At 39.3% G+C, this 23,074-nt stretch overlaps 1 protein-coding gene across 6 annotated transcripts in view; it reads right to left on the reverse strand.

Annotated features, from left to right (window-relative positions):
- Positions 1-23,074, reverse strand: part of REC114 (REC114 meiotic recombination protein) — a 108,224-nt gene that overhangs the window by 30,184 nt on the left and 54,966 nt on the right. For 2 of the 6 annotated variants that reach the window (XM_005656289.3, XM_021099081.1), the window contains exons 3-4: positions 2,060-2,143; positions 704-758 (exon numbers count right to left, since the gene is read on the reverse strand). The exons of 2 other annotated variants lie outside the window; for them this stretch is intronic. In XM_005656289.3, the coding sequence (XP_005656346.1) occupies positions 704-758; positions 2,060-2,143 (139 nt within the window). The remainder of the gene's footprint in view (positions 1-703; positions 759-2,059; positions 2,144-23,074) is intronic. 2 more of the 6 variants (XM_005656287.3, XM_001928745.5) reach the window with 1 other exon arrangement.

The following is a 23,074-nucleotide window of genomic DNA, read 5'->3' on the forward strand; positions in this document are numbered from 1 at the left end:
TCCGACTAGGAACCATGAGGTTGCGGGTTCGGTCCCTGCCCTTGCTCAGTGGGTTAACGATCCGGCGTTGCCGTGAGCTGTGGTGTAGGTTGCAGACGCGGCTTGGATCCCGTGTTGCTGTGGCTCTGGCGTAGGCCGGTGGCTCCAGCTCCGATTCAACCCCTAGCCTGGGAACCTCCATATGCCGCGGGAGCGGCCCAAAGAAATAGCAAAAAGACCAAAAAAAACCCCACAAAAAACAAAAAAAAAAACATTTCTATAGTAGTGAAAAACTGGGAACTAGTTAACTTATGGTACATCTGAACAATAAAAATCCAAAAAACGTTTTTCAAGACTAAGAAATGACTTGGTCCAGATACAACATCACATGACAAAAGCAGGATACAAAGCACTCTGTATACCACAATCCCAAATTCATAAATTATCTACATGGCAGACACTGTTCATTGCCATGAGTGCACACCAAAGGGTGGACAAGCTAACACTCATTTTGCTAATCTTGGCAGGCTGGGATGGTTACATTACACTGTTCTGGTCCATGAGACAGCTGCAGATATCTAGGGATTGTGGGAGGTTGGAGAGTTTATGCTTTCCTTATGAAAGGGACTGATAAAGCGGCTCTCCTATCAATGAAAATGACAGAGCTGAAGTAGCCATTTTGAAAATGGGAGGGAGAGGCCAAGGGAATTGCAAAGGCACTTACTTGCACATGGTGGAGATGCTGAGCCAATGCTAGCAACCGCCTGCTTCTGGATTGCCTACCCAGTGAAAAAAATAACCCTGAATTTTGGGGGGCCACATTATACCCGGATTTTCCATCACATACATTTGAACACTATCCTAACTGATACTATATATGTGTCTAGTAAAAACTTCAAAATGTTAATAATGATTATTTTTGAGTGGTCAAATTATTTGACTTTGATTTTTCTCCTTACAGTTAGTTAAAAATTTTAATAACATATAATCAGGAAAACACTAAAACTCAAATATCAGACATATAGCATGGTGCAACTTTTTAAAAAACACAGACATTCATTCAGCCTGACACAGTCCTGGACTGAGAGTCAGAAAACCAATGGGTGGCCTGGCCTGGCTTTTTGTTGTTTTTGTTGTTGTTGCTTTTTAGGGCTGCACCCAAGACGTGGAGGTTCCCATGCTTCCTTATTAACATACTCAATAAAAAGATCTAGCAGCAGGACTAATAACCACCTTAATCTGGGCATACTGATAGCATAAATGACATAAGATACCTGAAACAACTGAAATGTGATGTGAAAATATCTGAGATTTCTACTGGTGCAGATCTAATACTACCATGGTCTGATGCCAATATTCATAATTGAAGGAAGTGATAAATTTCAGAGGTCAGTGGAAATCCATGCAGTTCAGAGACCCTGTGAATTCTCTGATGACCCTTTGGAGGGTCTAATAAAGACTCTTCTATTAGATGTTCCTGGAGACCACTCTCAACTCTTACTCTATGAGCCCATTAAAATTAGGATCTTTTACCTAAATTTCAATACTCAGTGAATGTTAACAGATGGGCTTTTATCATTATTTCTGAAAGAAAATAATCCAGGTGATTCGTCTCCATGTTTCTTTGATGAGGATCATTCTTTACATTTAATATAGCTAGAAAGCAAGAGAAATTTATTTTTTCATATTAAAGATAAATGATGAAAAGACATTCAGGGAAGCATTCAAAAATACACACCTTTTTAACATCTAAATAGCAAGACAAGCAATGATGTAACTCCACCTCCTTCCAGTCTGGGCTGGGGCATGGAGAGTAACTGCACAGCTCTGTCAGACCCGTACCGTCAGATCAACCAAAGCTGTGGCTCTTCAACATCCTCTTACTAGCTATTCTTCTTCCCCTCCACAGTCCTTGTTTTATGTTCTGCCTATGATGCAAAAACCTTTCTTAAGCATACGTATTCTTCCCAGTACCATTTAACCTACTAGAGAAGCTTCCACATCTACTCCCATATACCCTTAAAAGATGAAAAGGGTCTGATCAGTTGCTTAAAAACAGGTGGCCCACATAGCATCTTGCCTTTATCGTTGTCCCAAACAACAGACAATCCATGCGTCTTACAATCTTCAACCAGTTCTTGCTACCAACGAGTGAAAACCCTTCCTGAAACAAAATAATTAAACAGAATTAGCAACAGGAGCAAAAAGGGACACGAAGAAGAGCTGTGGCACAGCTGCTTTCTACTAGAAAGCTGTATCTTTATTCTGTAACTTAAGTACAACAGAAATGACTCAATGTCACCCTTCCAAAGAGGCCCAGTGTCCCAGTGCTCTTCCTGCATCATGATCAACATTAACATTCTCAGCATTCATTTCTTGTCTTAACCTTTTCATATTGAAATGCAATCAAATATTAAAGGCAGTAAATGTCCATAGTCATATTTGCTATTAAAATACATTTCTACGCCTCTAGATCTGCCAAAGTGTGAGTTTATAATCCCTGAGAGCCAAGAGTTTTCATTATACCAATATATGAAGTTATCTGCCATATCCCAACTATATAGGCAGAGTCATAAGAATCTTATTTCCAGATTCTTATGAATGGAAAAACTGAAGCAATTTGCTTTTGGATGCTCAATGTTTAGTTCTTCATTTCAATCTGAAAAAAACAAAAAAGGCACAGAGGGCAGCAGAGGGCACACAATTCTCAAAAGAAGGACAACAGCTGGATCCTAAAGGTGGAAAGATAAACTTTTTCTGCAGCTTATTAAAAGTAAATAGAATGGGCTATCTAATGATTATGGCTGCTCATAAATGCCCTTACAGTGTCAGAAGATTTCCTCAGTTAAGCAGCCCTTCAAGTTAGAATGTGTTTAGCAGTTAGTAGAACTGCTCCAGGGAACTGATAAGCTGACAGTATGCAAAACTATGCAACTGCCCTCTGCCTTGTAACATTAGTCCACCACAGCCAGAGGAGGCTGCTGGAGAGATCAGAGATGTCTACAGCTCTTTAAAAAAAACAGCTGTTTTGTAACCCTCACAAAATCTCCCTTCCTACATCTGAATATGCTGAAAGCTGCAACTTCCTCAGAAATGTTTAGTCTAGGGAAACTGCAGTCCAGAAAAATATCAAAAACTTGACATTTTTTCACTAAAAAAAACAGTCCATTCTAAAATGCTGATTCTAAGAGCTTTATCATCGATAGGTTATTTTTGTTAATGGAAAAAGAAGTTAGGCAAACCATTTGTGATTTCTTCTTAAAACTCTCTCAGCATTAGCAAAAAGAAACATTTTCCTTATTATATTCCCAACATGTAGATACTATGGTTTTAAATGACAGTATATGGGGAGACTGTACACGTACACACACACATACACACAATGCTAGTAGGACTGCAAACTGCCACAATTCTTATGGAGGCAATAAGGCAATATCAAAATTATGAATGCTTTTATTCTTTAACACAGCAACCTCAGTAGTAGGGATTCATTTCACAGATCAATCTGTACAAATATGAAGCAACACATGGACAAGGTTAAGCATGTCTGTATTCTTAATGGTAAAAATTGGAAACAACACAAGTATACATCAACTGTGGACTGGTTAAATAAAGTATGATACTGTATGCAACGGAATACCATACAACTATCAGTGCAGTCCAGCAGAAGTATAATTTGAACCACATATTCTTTTTCTTTTTCTTTTTTTTGCTTTTTAGGGCCACACCTGCAGCAAATGGACATTCTCAGGCTAGGGGTTGAATCTGAGCTGCTGCTGCCAGCCACAGCCACAGCCCCACAGCAACTTGGGATCTGAGCTGCATCTGTGACCTACACTTCAGCTCATGGCAACACCAGATCCTTAACCCACTGAGCAAGGCCAGGGATTGAAGCCGTGTCCTCATGAATGCTAGTCAGATTCTTTTCCACTGAGCCACAATGGGAACTCCGTAGTAACCACATTTTAAAAGCAAAAATAAATTGGTAAAATTTTAATATTTAACTTAATATATCAAAACATTATTATTTCAACATATAAACACTGTAAAACTTTTTTTTTTTTTTTTTTGCTTGTTAGGGCTACACCCACGGCATATGGAAGTTCTGAAGCTAGGGGTAAAATCAGAGCTACAGCTGCTGGCCTATGCCACAGCCACAGCAATGCCAGATCCAAGCTGCATCTGTGACCTATAGCACAGGTCATCAGAATGCCAGATCCCTGACCCACTGAGCAAAGACAGGGATTGAACCTGCATCCTCATGGATACTAGTTGGATTCTCTTCCACTGCGCTATAATGGGAACTCCTTGTAAAACATTTTTAAGATAGTTATATTTTAACTAGTTATAATTTAAGATAATATAGTTATATTTTAACCAGTTATAATTTAAGATAGTATTTTTTTTTGTACTAAGTCTTTGAAATCTAGTGTGTGATTCACACTTATACCACATCTCAATTTGGATGCTATGTTCTAAACGGTTAAAATGAAATGTAATCCTACTAAAACAACACAGTTGAGTTTAATGGGAAAATATTTTACATAGCTTCCATTTTTATACCTAAATTTTAAAAAATCTAAGGTTAAAGGAAATTTAAGATCCCATATTTCAGCTGCACCAGCCACATTTCAAGTGCTCTGAGCCACATTTGGCTTGTAGCTACCTTCTCAGACAATGTAGTTCTACATGTATTGATCTCTAAGGTATACTGTTCTGCAGAAGAGTGAGCTACAGAACAATGTCCATAATACAGTACCTTTGTATGAGAAAGAGAGGGAATGTACACTGTATATTCTTACTATTTGCTTATATTTATATTAAAAAAAAAACTGGAAGTAGTATACAAGCGACTAACAGTTACCTGTAGGGACTGGGAATGAACAGTGCAGATGGAGGCAGAGGTTGGAGTAAGATTTTTTTTTTTAACTATATGTCTTTTTACACTGCTTTGGTTTTTGAACCATGTGAAGCCTCATATGCATGTTTGAGAATATTTGTGCAAACAAGTATTCCCATTCTAATACGACACAAACTCAAAGAAGAGATGAAAGCAAGACCTAAAGAAATGATGTCTATGGGAAGTCTACTCTTTACAAGTTTTATGTAAAAGCAAACTATTCCAGAATAAAAGGTTTAATAGAAAAGAAATGAACAGCTCTCGGCCCTGGCCTGATCTCAAATCTTCCTACCTCTCGTCTACCCTGAGCCCTGTGAGACATCTTCACTTGGCTAGCTCACACATCTCTCCATGTAAACCTGCCCAGATTGGGACTCCCCCCACCCCGCTCCGTTTTTCTCCACACACTGCCATCCCTACATATTGCTGCCTCGGTGAATGGCATCGCGCACATTAGCCAGTCACCCCAGGTGATCCACCTGGTATCCTGCTGGACCCTTTTCCTCACTCCTCACTCAACACCAGCCAACCTCCGGGTCTTAGAAAGCCTGTCCCCAAACAGCTCTTTCATCTGACACTCTCTTCCCATTTATACCATTACTGCTGCATCACACTACTCCTCATGCCTCAATTTCATTGTATAGCTTGTTCCTGAAATGACCTTCCTCTTTCGCTGATCTTTTAAAACCCCACTTTATCTCAACCATTCCCCACAGGACAAAGTTGGCTGACCTCCCAGAATTCTATGCTCAGGATCATGTTATGTCATAACTGGTCACATTTCTTTGTCCCTGATCAGAATGAGAAGGACTCCCTAGGCAGGGTAAGGCAGCTTCAAGAATGTGTCTTATTACCCCTTGAGTCCCAGGAACTATCATGGGTAGCAAATTCTCTGGGTCACCTCCAGCAGCCCCCAGTTCAGGACTCTGCAGTGGCTATGCCAGGGTATGGCCTTCCTGCCTGACAATATCCATGTTACGGCTCCTCCTCTTCAATTTGTCCAAATCATCTTTCCTGAGAACTTCATACATCTCTTCCCTCTGCCTCTTTCCCCTTTTACCTAATTAACGTCTAACCACTCTGCATTCCACCCTAATCTCAGTTGGGTCACCCTATTACACTTTCCCATAGCACTCTATTTTTTTCTTTCATAGCATCTATCACAGTCTGTGTATGTGTGTGCCTGTAGTAATTATTTGCTTAATGTCTCCTTTTTTCTCTGTTTGTTTTGCTTACTAATATAAATACAACACATTATAATCTTTGACATGTGAAGATACTTCAGTAAATCTTGAGTGACTGCAAGAATGAAACTTTATGAAATTTAACAAAATATTTCATGCCGATATCATTTCTTGGGAACAGTGAGATCTGCAAGTTTATCACCTATCCAATGATGCAGAACATTTTACCTTTTTTTTTTTTTTTTTAACTTATATTGATCTTGTTCAAGACTCAGAAAGAGCTTTTTCATCCTAGTGTTTTGGGGTTTAGTAAAGAAGTCTGTGCACCTAACCACTTGTTATTCATATATTCCTACATTTTAATAACTGATCTCATCTTTGAAAATCCACCTCTTTGGAATTCTTGTCGTGGCTCAGTGGTTAATGGGCTTGACTAGCATCCATGAGGATGCAGGTTCAATCCCTGGCCTCACTCATTGGGTTAAGGATCCAGCCCTGCCGTGAGCTGTGGTGTAGGTCACAGATGCAGCTCAGATCCTGTGCTGCTGTGGCTGTGGTGTAGGCTGGCAGCTACAGCTCTGATTCAACCCCTAGCCTGGGAACCTCCGTATGCTGCGGGTACGGCCCTAAAAAGACAAAAAAGAAAATCCACCTCTTCGAATCTCCTTAAAGGCTTATCCTTCTGGTGAATTCTGTTTAGCTTAACTGATGGCACCTCTGTGATGGCCCTTTCTAACTTTCTCAGATAGTCTAGTGACCTGCTCTGTGCTCCCACAGCACACTGTACTTGCCGCTACTGACACATTCACCATTACTGAGCTCCTAGTAGGGCCAGTCACCGAGCCAAGGGTTAAAAAAAGACACAGAACCTGCCCAAGGGGAAGGGAGAATGCACTGGACTCCACACGGAGCTTCTCACCCTGGAGCCTGGGATACTGTTCCCCATCCAGGTCAAAACTCACTGCCATGCTGATGAGAATCTGTCATATCCCTGGAAAGCGCTGGGTGGAAAAAAGGATTGGGAATTGTCAATACAGGGAGGGAAGGAAAAGGAGAATAGAGTAATCTAGGAAATACCAAATTTACCACCAGATGAAAAGAATAGGAGCCCAAACCAAGAAATCCTGTCCAGGATAGAAGAGTATGGAAGCTTAGAGGAGTGAAACTCTCAAGTAAAGAATGGTCAGCAGTGTCAGGTGATGCCCGGGGATGGAGTGAAAATAAGGGCTAAAAAGTCTGCAGTGAATTTAGCCGTCAGGAGGTGCTATGCACTGCAAGGTCTGTGCATCTGTCTGTCATTCTATCCCTCCTTTTCTAGTTCTCACTTCCCCGCAGACTCCATGAGAGCAAGAATTATGTTTCATTCATCTGTGTATCCTGCACGTCTATCGAATAAAAAAAAAGAATGCCCATCTCTGACATCCCCCATTTCCTTCAAACATGCTTTGTACCCTCTCATGCTGTTAAGTCCTGGCACAGTCTCCCTGAGGTGCAGTGGGCAGAATGCCACAGGACTCCAAGACGAGGGGCACACCTGACTTTTATATAAAGAGAGTCCAAGCTTTGGTTTTCAACTATTACAAATAATGAACTTCATTTCCAGGTTGTAGCTCTCCATGTTCTCCTGGGCCCCTGTTTTTGTAAGTAAGAGTTATCATAAAGATAAACCAAAAGAAAGCCATCAAAATAAGAGAGAAAAGGACCTAAATAAACAGATGTGGAGGTTAGATGGAGAAACTGACAACCTAACATCCAAGGCTGGTGGGAAAAACTACCTGTGTCCTCACGCTAATCAAGCCTGTTTCCCCTGCTGTTGATTGTATCACTGAGCCAGTTTCTTTGGTGTGTTAGACACCACTCAGGTCTGACTTCACCTCCTAGTCTGAGCAAGCAAGCCAGGAGGGTATCGCAGGGGTCACTAGCATTTAGCTAGGTAAATTAGCTTTAAATCCACACCAGGTATGATCACACAGTGCCTTGAAGAAAACACAGCATTTTACTCTTATGGAAATAACAATGAAAAAATGCTCACGTCTGCTACAAATACCCTGGGTCAGAGGAAAACAACACAGGAGAATATGGTTACAAAAATAACTTGATGACTAATCATCTGACAATCCACGGAGTTCCCAAGCCCAGAGGACCAAAAGGGCTTCTCAACGACTATAAGGCATTAAGGTGCCAAGTGATTTATTTAAAAAATAGATTCTGGCTTAAGCTTCATGGTTGTACTTCTGAATCACTTTCCCTGGAGCTCAGGGTTTGTGAGGTTCAAATTACACTGAAAATAGGCAAAGAAATATCCATGACAAAGGAGCTGCCTTAGAATATGAGTAACAATATGCAGGGAGAAGAAAGTGAGCAAAAGAACTGGATTTTTTAACCTTAAGTGTCAACAGTCATAATCAATTGTTATTTTATTTAGCAGATAAAGAAAAAAGAGGTAGTTAATAAAAACATTTTTTTTTTTTTTTTTGGCTGCTCCTGAAGCACATAGAAGTTCCCAGGCCAGAGATCAAACCTGCAACACAGTAGTGACAATGCTAAATTCTTAACTGCTAGGCCACCAGGGAACTCCAGCAAGAAATAATTTATAGTTGGCTTGAGAATTAGCTTTTGATCTTAGATTTAAATATATTTCTGCTACATCCAGAAATATACAATATTGTGCCTCTTTGGAGAAGAGATAACTGTCTTACATGGAAGGAACTATATGCCACACTTAACATGAAGATACATAAAAATCCTGTCTCAGCTCAAATTAACATGCCCATTCAATAACTTGCTATTTTACTGTTATATTCTTCCTGATTTATAAAATGTATAAACACTGGTTTCGTGCTAAAATACAGGCCATTTGGAAGGCATAGGGTAAATAAAAATTAATGAATAATGACAATAAAATAAGGATTACTAGGTTTTACAATGTTTAACATCTAGAGATCACAATATGCTGTGAAAAGTTACAATTTGTTCCAAAAAATATTTATTAAGGATCTAATATGTACCATGGTATCTGCTGGGTTCTATGACTCAAAGTCAAAAATAACACATGGCCCCTGCCCTTAGGGACTCACGGTCTGGGGGAATCAAACAGATAACCACTCAGCCGTAACCATCAATGTGGCAAGTTCCATGTTTTTTCCCCCAGATCTTACACCTACTTCCTAGATGGTAGGGTGCAATTCCATAGCAATGTCTTTTGTCCTTTTTTTTTGTGATGTTAGCAGTCATTGATCATCTCTGCCTAGACCCATTAATTTCATCAGCAGTTGAAAAATGCTGTGTTAGCTGTTTCATTGATTCTTCATTTATGAGCTGAAATACATCTAAGAGAAACATTGCTTTATCAATTATTTCATCACTCCAGGTAAAAATAAGAACCATGCACAAAAATAAACTCAAAATGGCTTAATGACTTAAACATAAAACAAGACACTGTAAAACTCCTAGAAGAGAACATAGGCAAAACATTCTCTGGCATGAACCATACAAATGTTTTTGTTTTGTTTTTTTTTTAATTTTTATTTATTTATTTATTTATTTTTGTTTTCTTTTTTGCCATTTCTTGGGCTGCTCCTGTGGCATATGGAGGTTCCCAGGCTAGGGGTCCAATCGGAGCTGTAGCCACAGCAACGTGGTATCCGAGCTGCATCTGCAACCTACACCACAGCTCACGGCAACGCTGGATCCTTAACTCACTGAGCAAGGACGGGGATCGAACCCACAACCTCATGGTTCCCAGTCGGATTCATTAACCACTGCACCATGACAGGAACTCCACAAATGTTTTCTTAGGTCAGTCTTTCAAAGCAATAGGAAAAAACAAAAACAAACAAACAAACAAACAAAAAACAGGAGCTCCTGTCATGGCTCAGCGGTTAATGAACCCAACTAGCATTCATGAGGACGCAGGTTAGAGCCTTAGCCTTGCTCAGTGGGTCAAGGATCCAGTGTTGTCGTGAGCTTAGTGTAGGCTGCATATGCGGCTCAGATTCCATGTTGCTGTGCCTCTGGCGTAGGCCAGTGGCTACAGCTCTGATACGACCCCTAGACTGGGAACCTCCATATGCCGCTTGTGCGGCCCTGAAAAGACAAAAAAGCAAAACAAAAATAAACCAAACTAATGGGACCTAATCAAACTTACAAGTTTTTGCACGGCAAAGGAAACCATAAGAAAAATATAAAGACAACCTACAGAATGGGAGGAAAGAGTTTCAAATGATGCAACTGACAAGGGCTTAATATCCAAAATATACCAACAACCCATACAACTCAATAGCAAAACAAACAAACAAACAAACAAACCCAACCGAAAAATGGGCAGAAGACCTGAATAGACATTTCTCCAAAGAAGACACACAGATGGCCAACAGGCACATGAAAAAATGCTCAGCGTCACTAACTATCAGAAAAATGCAAATCAAAACTAGTATGAGGTACACTTCACACCGGTCAGAATGACCATCATTAACAAGTCAACAAATAAATGCTGGAGAGGGTGTGGAGAAAAGGGAACCCTCCTACACAGTTGGTGGGAATATAAATTGGTACAATCACTATGGAAAAGAGTATGGAGGTTCCTCAGAAAATTAAATATAGAACCACCATATGATCAGCAATCCCACTCCTGGGCATATATCCTGACAGAACTTTCATTCAAAAAGATACATGGAACCCCCCAGTTCACTGCAGCACTATTCACAATAGCCATCAACAGAAGAATGGGTTAAGAAGATGTGGTACATATACACAGTGGAATACTACTCATCCATAAAAAGAAAAAAAATGCCATTTGCAGCAACATGGATGGAACTAAAAAGACTCTCACACGAAGTGAAGTAAGTCAAACAGAGACATATACCGTATGAGATCACTTATATCTGGAATCTAATATATGGCACTAATGAACCTATCTACAGAAAAGAAACAAACTCATGGACATGAAGAACAGACTTGTGGTTGCCAAGGGGGAAGGGGAGGGAGGCAATCACAAGGCTGGGAGTTGGGGGTTAATAGATGCAAACTATTGCATTTGGAGTGGATAAGCAATGAGATCCTGTTGTATAGCACAGGGAACTATATCTAGTCACTTGTGACAGAATATAATGGAGGGTAATGTAAGAAAAAGAATGTACATATGTATGTATGTGTGTATAGATGTATGTATAACTGGGTCACTTTGCTGTACAGCAGAAATTGACAGAACATTGTAAACCAACTATAATAATTTTTTTAAAAGGCAGGATAAATGCTGGCTTCTTTTATTCGCCAGCTCTCAAAATAATGACGTGGTTCCTTAATCTATCCCAATGATGATGAGTTTTTTTTTTTTTTAAAGTATCATGTGAAACTCACAAACTTAAATATACTTTCTGTTTCAATCCACTTTAGTTATTGATCCTCAAACTGTCTCTCCTTGGCAGAGAAGAGAAGAACCTCTTCAAGCTGACTCCAGAGTTCTGGCATGCCTTTAGTAATCTCAAGGTATCAGAAGCTCCCTGTTTCTTCCTGTGCAGATGATGAGATCATACAGGTCTTCAGCCACCAATGATTTAGCCTCACCCACTCACATTCGGAGGGTGACAGGGTTACAGAGAGGCCTAGTTGTCTAGTTTTGTTGTAGGTGTTATCCATCGATCTTTAGCCTTGCAGTCCTAGTTCATGTATTTTTATGGGAAGATATGAGGAGATTCAGAGCTATGATGACATTTCCGGCCAAAAAGGAGTAAAAGCATCAAAAACTATATCATCGGCAACTAGAAATCTGGACAAACTACTGGAAATAACTATTGTCAGACAATGGAAAGCAGGTAGTGCAGGACTGTGATACTTGATAAAAAGCTAAAAAATGAAATGAGCCTTAAACAAAGGGAGGGATATACATGTTTATAGACTGGTTTATGGTATTGTTAAGACTTAATTCTCTCCTCGTTGATATATAAATTTAAGGAAATCCCAATTAAAATCTTGTAGGAATTTGTAAATATGATTCTTAAATTCACCTGGAAATGGAAAAGGACTTAAAGTAGCCAAAATAAGCTTAAAAATGGGCAGATTTCGAAGACTTATGCCAGCAGTTTCAAAAGCATCATGAGGAGTTCCCGTCGTGGCGCAATGGTTAACGAATCCGACTGGGAACCATGAGGTGGCGGGTTCGGTCCCTGCCCTTGCTCAGTGGGTTAACGACCCGGCGTTGCCGTGAGCTGTGGTGTAGGTTGCAGACGCGGCTCGGATCCCGCGTTGCTGTGGCTCTGGCGTAGGCTGGTGGCTACAGCTCCGATTCGACCCCTAGCCTGGGAACCTCCATATGCCACGGGAGTGGCCCAAGAAATAGCAAAAAGACAAAAAAAATAAAATAAATAATAATAATAATAATTATAAAAGCATCATAAAATTCAGGTAATTAAGAAAGTATGGTTTTGGCAGAATAGGCATATAGATCTATGTCACAGAACAGAGTCCAGAAGCAGACCCTTACATACATGGGCAATTGATTTCAATAAAAATGCCACAATAATTCAATGAAGAAAGTATAGCCTTTTCAACAAATGGTACTGGGACAACCGAATTTTTTGGGAAAAAAAAAGCCTAGAGTTCATGTTGTGGCTTAGCGGGTTATAAACCTGACTAATGTCCATGAGGATGCAGGTTTAATCCCTGGCCTCATTCAGTGGGTTAAGGATCCGGTGTGGCCATGAGCTGCAGTGTATGCAGGTCACAGATGTGGTGCAGATCCCACACTGCCGTGACTGTGGCGTAGGCTGGCAGCTGCAGCTTGGATTTGACCCCTAGCCTAAGAACTTCCATATGCTGTAGGTGCGGCCCTAAAAAGCAACAAAACAAAACAAAACAACCTGACCCTTACATCACACCATACACGAAAATTAAATGAAAATAAATCATAGGTGTAAACATACTAGCTAAAACTTTAAAACATCTAAAATAAAACAGAATCTAGGAAACCTTGGTAAGGTAAGCAAAGATTTCTTACATAGGGCAAAAAAAGCATAAACCATAAAAGAAACACTTCAGAAATCAAACTTCTGAAAAGTTTAAATCTTCTGCTTTCCCAAAGACAATGTTAAGATGATGAAAAAGTAAGACACAGATTGGGAGAAAATATTCACTGTACCTATATTAGACTTAAATTCAGAATATGCATTTTTTTTAAAAAAAATAACCTGCTTACAGAAAACTCAATAGGCAAAAATTCGAAGAGATACTTCACGGAGAAAGATATATCAATGGCCAACACACATTAAAAGATACTAAGCATTCATTATCAGAGGAATGTAAATTAAAACCATGAAATACCATTACAAACCCATTAGATTGGCTAAAACTAAAAAGATTAACAATACCAAGCATTGCCCGGCATGTGGAGCAATTGGAATGCTCATGTATTGCTGGTCAGTTTATAATGGCATAGCTATTTTGGAAAACACTTTGGCAGTTTCTTATAAAATTAAAAACATATATACCACACCACCCAGCAATTTCACTCTTTAGGAATTTTCCCAGGGAAAATAAAAATATGTCTATACAAAAACCTGTATGCTAATGTTCATAATAGTTTTAATCATAAAACCCTCAAACTAGAAACAACTAAAATGTCCAGGAACATGTAACTGGATAAGTAATTTGTGGAGTATTCATAAGCTGGACTACAATTCTGCAATAAGAGAGAATGGGTTACAGATGCAAGCAACATTGTGGGTGAATCTCAAAAACATACTAGGTGAAAAAAGCAGACACATAAGAGTTCATGTTATATGGCTCTGATTATGTGGAACTCTAGAGAATACAAATTTAATCTATGCTAGCAGCATGGAGACAGATCAGAAGTTGCCTAGGGTTAGAAGTAGGGGATATTTACAGAAATGGTCTTCCTTTTGAAGGTACTAAAAATGTTCTACATACTGATTGTGGAGGCAGACATTACCCTGATGCCTTTGATTGTATATAAAAGGGAGGGGAAACTGGGCTGCCAACATCTTCCCAGAGTCTCAGACTGACAGCTGAAGGACATGTCTAAGTTACTGGATAAAGAAGCAGGTGGTACAACATGAGAAAAGGCAGAAAGGCAAGAAATTACACAGGATTCAGGAAGTACAAACTGTTCCAAATACGGCTGAAGGGACGTTGGCACAGATAACAATAGATAACAATGCAAGGATAGAAGGCTGGAGACAGAGTCTTTGAAAAGGACCTTTTCTGTCAGGCTAAAAAGTTTGCATCTATCAAAATGTATTCTTCTAGTTCTGTCAATGTGGTGCAATAAATTGATTTTTTAAATATTAAGTACCCTTGCATGCTTGAAATAAACTTACTTTGTTGTAACAGTATCCTTTTTATGTATTCAATTTGCATACATACATTAAAAGGTCGATAAGAGACTGTTCTACAATTTTCTTTTTTTTTTTTTTTTTTTTGGCAAATTATTCTTATAAGAAAACCTGGGATCTTTGTTCCCTCTTTTTCCGTTGTCAGGAAGAGTTTGTGCAAGATTAGTGTTGTTTCTTCCTTAAATGTCTGAAAGAAGTCACCAGACAAGTTATAGGGCTTGAGGTTTTCTTTGTGGGAAGGTCTTAAATAATGAATTAATTTTCTTAATAAACACTGTATTATTTATATTCATATTTTCAATTCCTTTTTCTGTTTTGGTAAGTTGTACTTTTCAGGATTTTTGTGCATTTCATCCAAACAATTTGCATGACATAAACATGTTAAAAATATCCTCTTTTATTCTGTAATGTGTATAGGCTCTACAGTGATATTCTCCTTTTCATTGCTAATACTACATTTTCTCTATATAAAACAAAAAATCAGTCTTTGTAAGGGTTCATCAATTTTATTAATCTTTTCAAAACACTGGGTTTTGACTTTGCTGATTTTTTTTCCTATTGCACATTTGCTTTCTTTTTTTTTTTTTTTTTTTTTTTTTGGTCTTTCTGTGTTTTTTAGGACCAAACCTATGGCACATGGAGGTTCCCAGGCTCGGAGTCCAATCAGAGCTGCAGCTGCCAGCCTGAGCCAGACTATAGCCAATGTAGGATCCGAGCCACATCTGCGACCTACACCACAGCTCATGGCAACACCAGATTCCCAACCCACTGAGCAAGCCAGGGATCAAACCTGTGTCCTCATGGATACTAGTCGGGTTCGTTAACTGCTGAGCCACGACGGGAACTCCACATTTGCTTTCTCACGCATTAATTTCTTTTATCTTCCCTTCTGTTTTCCTTAGGCTTGATGTGTTATTATTTTTCCATCTCTAAAAGACGTAAGTTTAAATCATTGATTTTTCATCTTTCATCTGCACCCATTAAACAACAGATCCTCATTTTCCTCTCTCCCACTCTGCTTTCTGTCTCTATAAATCTGACTACCTTGGGCACCTTATCTAAGTGGAATCATTAACTATTTGTCTTTTTTGTGACTGGCTTGTTTCACTTAGCATAATGTACAAGGTTCCCTCATGTTGTAGCATATGTTAGCATTTTCTTCCTTTTTAAGGATGAATAATATTCCATTGTCTAGATAGACATTTTGTTTATCCATTCATCTGTGGATGGACACGTGGGTTGCTTCCACCTTTTGCCTGCTGTGAATAATGCTGCTATGAACTTGTGTGCACAAATATCTCTTTGAGACCCTGCTTTCAATTCTTTCCATATATACTCAGAAGTGGGATTGCTGGATCATACTATAGTTTGAATTTTTTGAAGAATCATCATACTGTTTTCTGTAGCAGTTACACCATTACAATCCCTACAGTGCCAAGGGTTCCAATTTCTCATAAACATTTATTATTTTCTGTTTGTGGTTGTTTTACAGTAGTCCTCCTAAGTGACCTTGTAGTTTTGATTTGTGTTTCTCTAATGGCTGGTTAGGTTGAGCATCTTTTCAAGTGCTAGTTGAAAATTAGTTTTTCTTTAAATTACAGCTGATTTACAATGTTGTGCCAACTTGAAGATTAGTTATTATTCGGCTCCCCAAAACAGTAAGCAGCACATACAGCAGAATAATTACCTCTCTCTCTCTCCATAGGAATCAGACCCAGGGGCTCTTTGTTTAAGTTATAGTAACAGACAGATCCAGTTATCCTTTAGGCCAGAAGACTACCTATAAAGTATATTACAGAAGCAGGTATTCATATACATGGAGCCAAAGGCTCCTTTTACAGTTGAAATTGATGTCTCTTGTTTTTACCTGCCAAGCACACGCTCTTTCTTCTTTTGGGAGCACATCTTGATTTTCCTTTAGAAAATGATCCCTCCCTTATTCACAGCCCATGTGATTCAGACTATCTGGGCCAGATTCTTACCTGGCCCAGATCCAGGAGCAAGCAGGTCTGGACTCAGGCCTTATTGTCAGCGTATCTAATTGCTGGTGATTAGTTTATGGATAAGCATGTGACATAAATGAGAAGAGCTAAGCAAATTCTGAAATATTCACCAGAACTGGGAAGGAGGAACACTCTTTCCATCAGGATTGCAGGGATTAAAAAAAGCCTGAAGTTGCCAGGGACCACCAGGAGAGATCTTTCCTTAGAGAAAAAGAGAACTGAGAGAGAAAGACAGAGACACATAGCTAATGCCACTGTCTGAGTCCCTGGTTTCAATGGCCCCAGAGTCCACTCCTATCCCTGGGTATTACTGGGCATTACAGCTCTATGAGGCACTAAGTCATTTGTTTTGTTCAAAGGAATCTGAGTTGAGTTTCTGCTGTTTGCAACCCAAAGAATTTAAGTAATATACAGTCTAAAGCAAATATAATTCACTTTTTTTTTTTTTGACGTGAAGCACACAGAAGTTTCCTGGCCAAGGACTGAACCCATGTCACAGCAGCAACCTGAAGTGCTTCAGTGACAACACTGGATCCTTAACCTGCTGCACCGTAAGGGAACTCCCTAATTCACTTTTTAAGGGTTTGATTATCTATCCAAATTTCCCTGTCCAACTGCCATACTATTTTTAAAACTCCATAACTTCTCACTTAACAACAAACTAATTTTTAAAATCTTACTTGGTGTCCTGGTGGCATTCACCATTGCTGACTACTTTTTCCTCTTTGAAACACATTTGCCTTGGCTTCTATGACCCCACAGCCTCCCAGCTTCCTCCTGCCCTTGACAGCACCTTCTCTGCCACCTCCTTAGCCATCTTATGCTCCTCAACCTCCTCTTTCCCTTGTTCATTTTTTTATCCCCTTCCTAGGCTATCCTCACCACATTCACAGTCTCAATTACTATTTAGATGCCTGTGATACTCAAATCACATCTCAAGTGCAGACCTCTTTCTGACCTTCAAAGAATCGGGAGGTTAACTGTTAAACACTAAATGAGGACATGTGGAACTGATATCTCTGCCTGAGTGTCTCAAAGACACATCAAGTTCCAACTGCCCAAACCAGAGCCGTGGTAATCACACACACCCAAACCAGACTGGCTCCTCTCTAGAGTTCCTTAATCACAACAAACAATGCTACCTTCAGCTGAGCTGCATCAGCCAGAAACCTAGGCATTTCCCTTCTCACTCTTCGCCCTTGCTCCCACATTGTTGCTAGTTACTGATTTTACTTTTAAATATCTCTTCAATCCATTTCTTTCTATCCTAGTGCAAGCCACTACCTTTCTTGATTTACTAACAAGCCTCAAGTATCCTCTTGCTCACTCCACCTCTTCTCTACACTACTGTGAAAAGATCATTTTTATCTAGAAAACACAACTGGCCCTGTCACTATCCTGCTTGGAATCCTTCAATAGTGTCCTATTTCTCTCAGGATGAAAACCGAATCTTCTATATGGTCTGCAAAGGAGTAAGTGGGAGGGTGAAGAATATAACCCCTGCATATCCAGTTTATGAACAGGACTTTTGAGGATCATTAACTGTGAAGAGATCTTAAGGACTATTAAGGACCTGAACCTCTAAGACAAAGGTGTAAGGACAAAGACGAAGCCTCTGTTCTGGTGAAGTTCTCTCAACTCCCTCCCCCAGTATGGATGTTAGGAGCAGCAGAATACATAGGTGTGGTCTCAGAAAAATACTGCAATTTTGGAGCCTGTAAACATCTTATACAGCATCTTTTTAAGTAAGCCTTTGCCCAGAATACTGTCCCATTTTCATGCCATAAGGTACGTCATTTATCAGTATTTTCACCAAAGTTTTGCTGGTCTACCTTAATTTACTTTTTCCTCAGGACTCAGCCTGGGAGCAATCTTACCTCCCTGGAAAACCTTTCCATATTTATACCTTCTTTTTTTTTTTTAAGGGCCACTCCCACAGTATATGGAGGTTCCCAGGCTAGGGATTCAATCGGAGCTACTACCACAGCTCGCGACACCACCAGACCCTTAACCCAGTGAGCGAGGCCAGGGATTGAACCTGCAACCTCATGGCTCCTAGTCGGATTTATTCCACTTTGCCATGAGGGGAACTCCCCATATTTCTACTTTAAACATAAAAATACGCATGTTTATATATATACATATAGATAGAGTACTTAATATGCAGTGGAAAAACCAAAAGATAAAAAATATTTAAAAGTAAAGAGCAGTCCTCTTTGAAATGCAAATGGCCAACACACACATGAAAAGATGCTTAACATCCTAATCATCAGAGAAATGCAAAACAAAACCACAAGGAGATTATCACCTCACCCCTGTCAGAGTGGCTATCATTAAAAAGAACGCAAATAGCAAATGCTGGCAAGGATGTGGAGAAAAGGGAATCTGCACCCTGTAAAGGGTGCAGCCACTTTACATTTTAAGGTTCCTCAAAAAGCTAAAAACAGAATCACCATATGACCCAGCAATTCATGCACCCCAATGTTCACAGGAGCACTATTTACAATCGCCAAGATAAGGAAGCAACATAAATGTGCCATCAACAGATGAATGGATAAAGAAGATGTGGTATGTATGTGCATATATATTATATACATATGTATATATATATAAACACACACAATGGAATACTACTCAGTCATAAAAACAAATGAAATTTTGCCATTTACTGCAACATGAATGGACTTGGAGAGCATTATGCTCAGTGAAATAAGTCAGACAGAGAAAGACAAATACTGTATGATATCACTTTTATGTGGAATCTAAAAAATACAACGAACTAGTGAATATGACAAAAAAGAAGCAGAGTCACAGATATATAGAACAAACTAATGGTTACCAGTGGAGTGGGGGGGTGTGCAACACAGGGGTAGGGGAATAAGAGGTACAAACTATTAGCGATAAAATAAGCTACCAGGATATACTGCACAACGTGGAGAATATAGCCAATATTTTATATTAACTATAAATGGAGTATAACCTTTCAAAACTGTGAATCACTACACTATACACCTGTAACATATATTATATAGCAACTATACTTTGATTTTTAAAAATTAAACAAAATTTTTAAGATCTAATAAGATAAAAAATTCAGCGTCTCAGTTCAACTAACCATATTTCAAAAGCTCAGCAGGCATAGGCACAAGTGGCTAGCTGCTACCATACTGGACAGTTAAGATTTCCATCATCACAGATATTTCTTTGGGGCTGTGTTTATCTATGGTAATACGCATTTAAAACCAATTTTAAAAAATGGAAAATGAAAACAAAAGACTAAGTCCTCTTCTTTTCTCAGTCCTTCAGCCACCCAGTTCCCCTCCCTGGGGCAACCACTGACACCAAGTTCTTATAAAGCCTCTAGGTATACTCTATGCATAAAGAAGCAGATATGCATACATGACATATTTTATCTAAATCATACAGTTTCCATTTCTCTGCATAATCTTATTATATCCTTTGCCCATTTTAAATTGAGTTATATAATGTTTTATTAGCTGCATTGTAGATATTCTTTATATATTCAAGAAATGAACATTTTATCTTGAAAAATTTTTTTTTGGTTATTTTTCCCTTCTATTTTTTTAAAAACTTTATGATATTTTCTCCATCCAGAACACTTTTTTTAATGAAGCAAATGCAATCAATTTTATCTTTTATATATTCTGGGTTTCTAGCTTTTAATATCTTATTTATTTTATTATTACTATTTTTTTAGGGCCACATCCATGGCATACAGGGGTTCCCAGGCTAGGGGTCAAATCGGAGCTGTAGCTTCTGGACTACACCACAGCAACACCAGATCCAAACCGCTTCTGCAACCTACACCACAGCTCATGGCAATGCCAGATCCTTAATACACTAAGCAAGGCCAGGGATTGAACATGCGTCCTCATGGTTACTAGTCAGATTCGCTTTTTCTGAGCCACAACAGGAACTCCTATACCTTATTTGGAAATGCCTTACTCCACTTTAAAATTTCTGTAGTTTGGTTATGGATTTTATTGGGCATTCCAAAGTTGCCCACTTTTATATAGTGAGTATCTTTTGATCTTTTCCTTGGTAATTTAGGAAATCCTTTCTAGGTTTCTAACTTATGACGTTAAAACACAAATTTACATAAGTACTTTCTCTCAGATCTGTACTGCTTTTGATCTCCTAAGCAGCATCTAAGTTTGATGTGGTCATTAGCTTCTCAGGCATCTAAGACAGGATTTATAGGACCCCTTCATTCACTTTCATTTATTACCCCAAAGATGTACAATTATAACAATGATTCTACAAATGACTGAATTTGGTTTTGATAAAGAAATAAAAATGGTGGAATTAAACTATAGTCCTTATCAAATCAAGTATATCCATACTGTTCACAGCTGACATTAATTTCTGATATAGTTCCTGAAGTTATTATATTCAGCACTTCCACTTGCATTCAGCCCTAGTGGCACTTTAACCATGTTATATCAGCACCACAGGCATCTTTCTAAACTTTTAAGTTTTAGATTTCACAAGTAGTAGTAATTATAACAAGTGCAGTGAACCAGCTGAGCTAGGTAAAATGCCACCTCTTGCTATTTCAGTATAGCTTAGATAATACTAAGTGACATTAAAAGTAGAATCAGGAGTTCCCGTCGTGGCGCAGTGGTTAACGAATCCGACTAGGAACCATGAGGTTGCGGGTTCGGTCCCTGCCCTTGCTCAGTGGGTTAACGATCTGGCGTTGCCATGAGCTGTGGTGTAGGTTGCAGACGCGGCTCGGATCCTGCGTTGCTGTGGCTCTGGCGTAGGCCGGTGGCTACAGCTCCGATTCAACCCCTAGCCTGGGAATCTCCATATGCCCCGGGAGTGGCCCAAAGAAATAGCAACAACAACAACAACAAAAAAAAGACAAAAAAAAAAAAAAAAAATAGAATCAAGACAACATGGCAAAGCTTAAAAAAAAAAAAAAGAAGCGTCACAATTCAGAGTCCTATTTCTCAGTTCTCTATCTTCCATTATTAGAAAATATGTGTGACAAAAGACCAAATGCAAAAAGGAAGGCTTTTAGCTTCTAAGAAATAACAAAGCTCTCCTTACTTTTAATTTATGGAGCCTACTATAAGTTTTCTGCATAAAATGACTAAATCAATATGAAAACATTTATTTATAAAAAGAAAAAAAGCAGTAAGATGTTAAGTCTTTGTCAGTTTGGAAAGGACACAAACTACATTTCTTAGGCATGCTCTCCTAAAATGCTCCATCAGTAGGAATAAAAATAAAAAGAAAGTCCTTTTCAAATTAACAGTACAACATTAAAGAGCTACAATAAGCAAGGCATAATAAGAATTGTCTATGAACTATAAAACCAGGTTAAGAAGGAGACCTAGAGCTGAATACTGGGTTAGAAAAGAAACGGTGCTATTTAAGGCAAAGGATATTAGTTTAAAAAAAATAATAAAAGCATCCCAACTAGCCTGCATCAAAGAGATTGTCAGAAAATGTACATACATACCAGTAGGACAAAAAACTAGGTTGACCAAATGACAAATTAAATTAGAAAGAAATTAAAAACTTTGATACATGAAGAGTATTCTAAACATAGAAAACACAGGATTATTCATGAATATTTACAGGGATCCTATTATATTGTAGGGCCACTGCAAGGTAAATGGGATTAAAAGATAAATATGACATAGTGAGAATACACAGACTAGTGAAGAAGATAAACAGAAGGAGCTTTTAAGCAGAGAAGGGGCAGCAGCTCCTGCCCTCTCTGAAGCTCAGTAGCCAGGGGTGGAAGGGAGCTAAAACCCAAAGTCAGCCTCCACTGCCCTGTCCTACCACCTCATCTCTCCCACCTCGGACTTCCAATACTATGTTGAAGAGAAGTGGTGAGAGTGGGTATCCTTGTCTTGTTCCTGAATTTAAGCATGAAGGTTACTGGCTTTTTACCACATGAAGGAATTTTTCTCCAACAGTCACTATAAGAAACCAAGTTGAGGGATTAAGAGACAAGATGATGGAGAAAGACTTGAGTTCACCTCTCGTGAAAACACCAAAATCACATCTAATTGCTGAACGACCATAGGGAAAAAAGACTGGAACTTACCAAAAAAATTTTTTTTACATCCAAAGAAGAGCCATGATGAGATGGCAGGAGGTGCACTTCTGTGACATAATCAAATTCCATACCCATAGGTGGGTGACCCACAAATTGGAAAATAATTACATGGTAGAGGTTCTTCCACAGTAGAGGGAATTCTTAGTCCCAAAACAGACTCCCCAGCCTAGGGGTCTGACATCACGAGAGGGAACCCTAAGGGCACTTGGCTTTGAAGGTCAGTAAAGCTTGATCACAGAAACTCTACAAGACTTGGGGAAAGAGACTCCACTCTTGGAGGGCACACACAAGTTTGTGCACTGGGACCCAGGGCAAAGCAGTGACTCCACAGGACCCTGGGCCAGACCTATCTGCAGGTTGTGGAGGGACTCTTGAGGAGATGAAGGTCAGCTGTAGTTCACCATGGGGACAAGGACAGCAGTGGCAGAGGCCCCAGGGAATATTTATCAGCACAAGCTTTCCTAAAGGTCGCCATCTTGGCACTGAGATCTGGCCCCACCCATCAGCCTGCAGGCTCCAGTGTTGGGACATCTCAGGCCAAACAATCAACCGGGTAGGAA

This window comes from Sus scrofa, chromosome 7, assembly GCF_000003025.6.
Source record: "Sus scrofa isolate TJ Tabasco breed Duroc chromosome 7, Sscrofa11.1, whole genome shotgun sequence".
Classification (NCBI taxonomy): Eukaryota; Metazoa; Chordata; class Mammalia; order Artiodactyla; family Suidae; genus Sus; species Sus scrofa.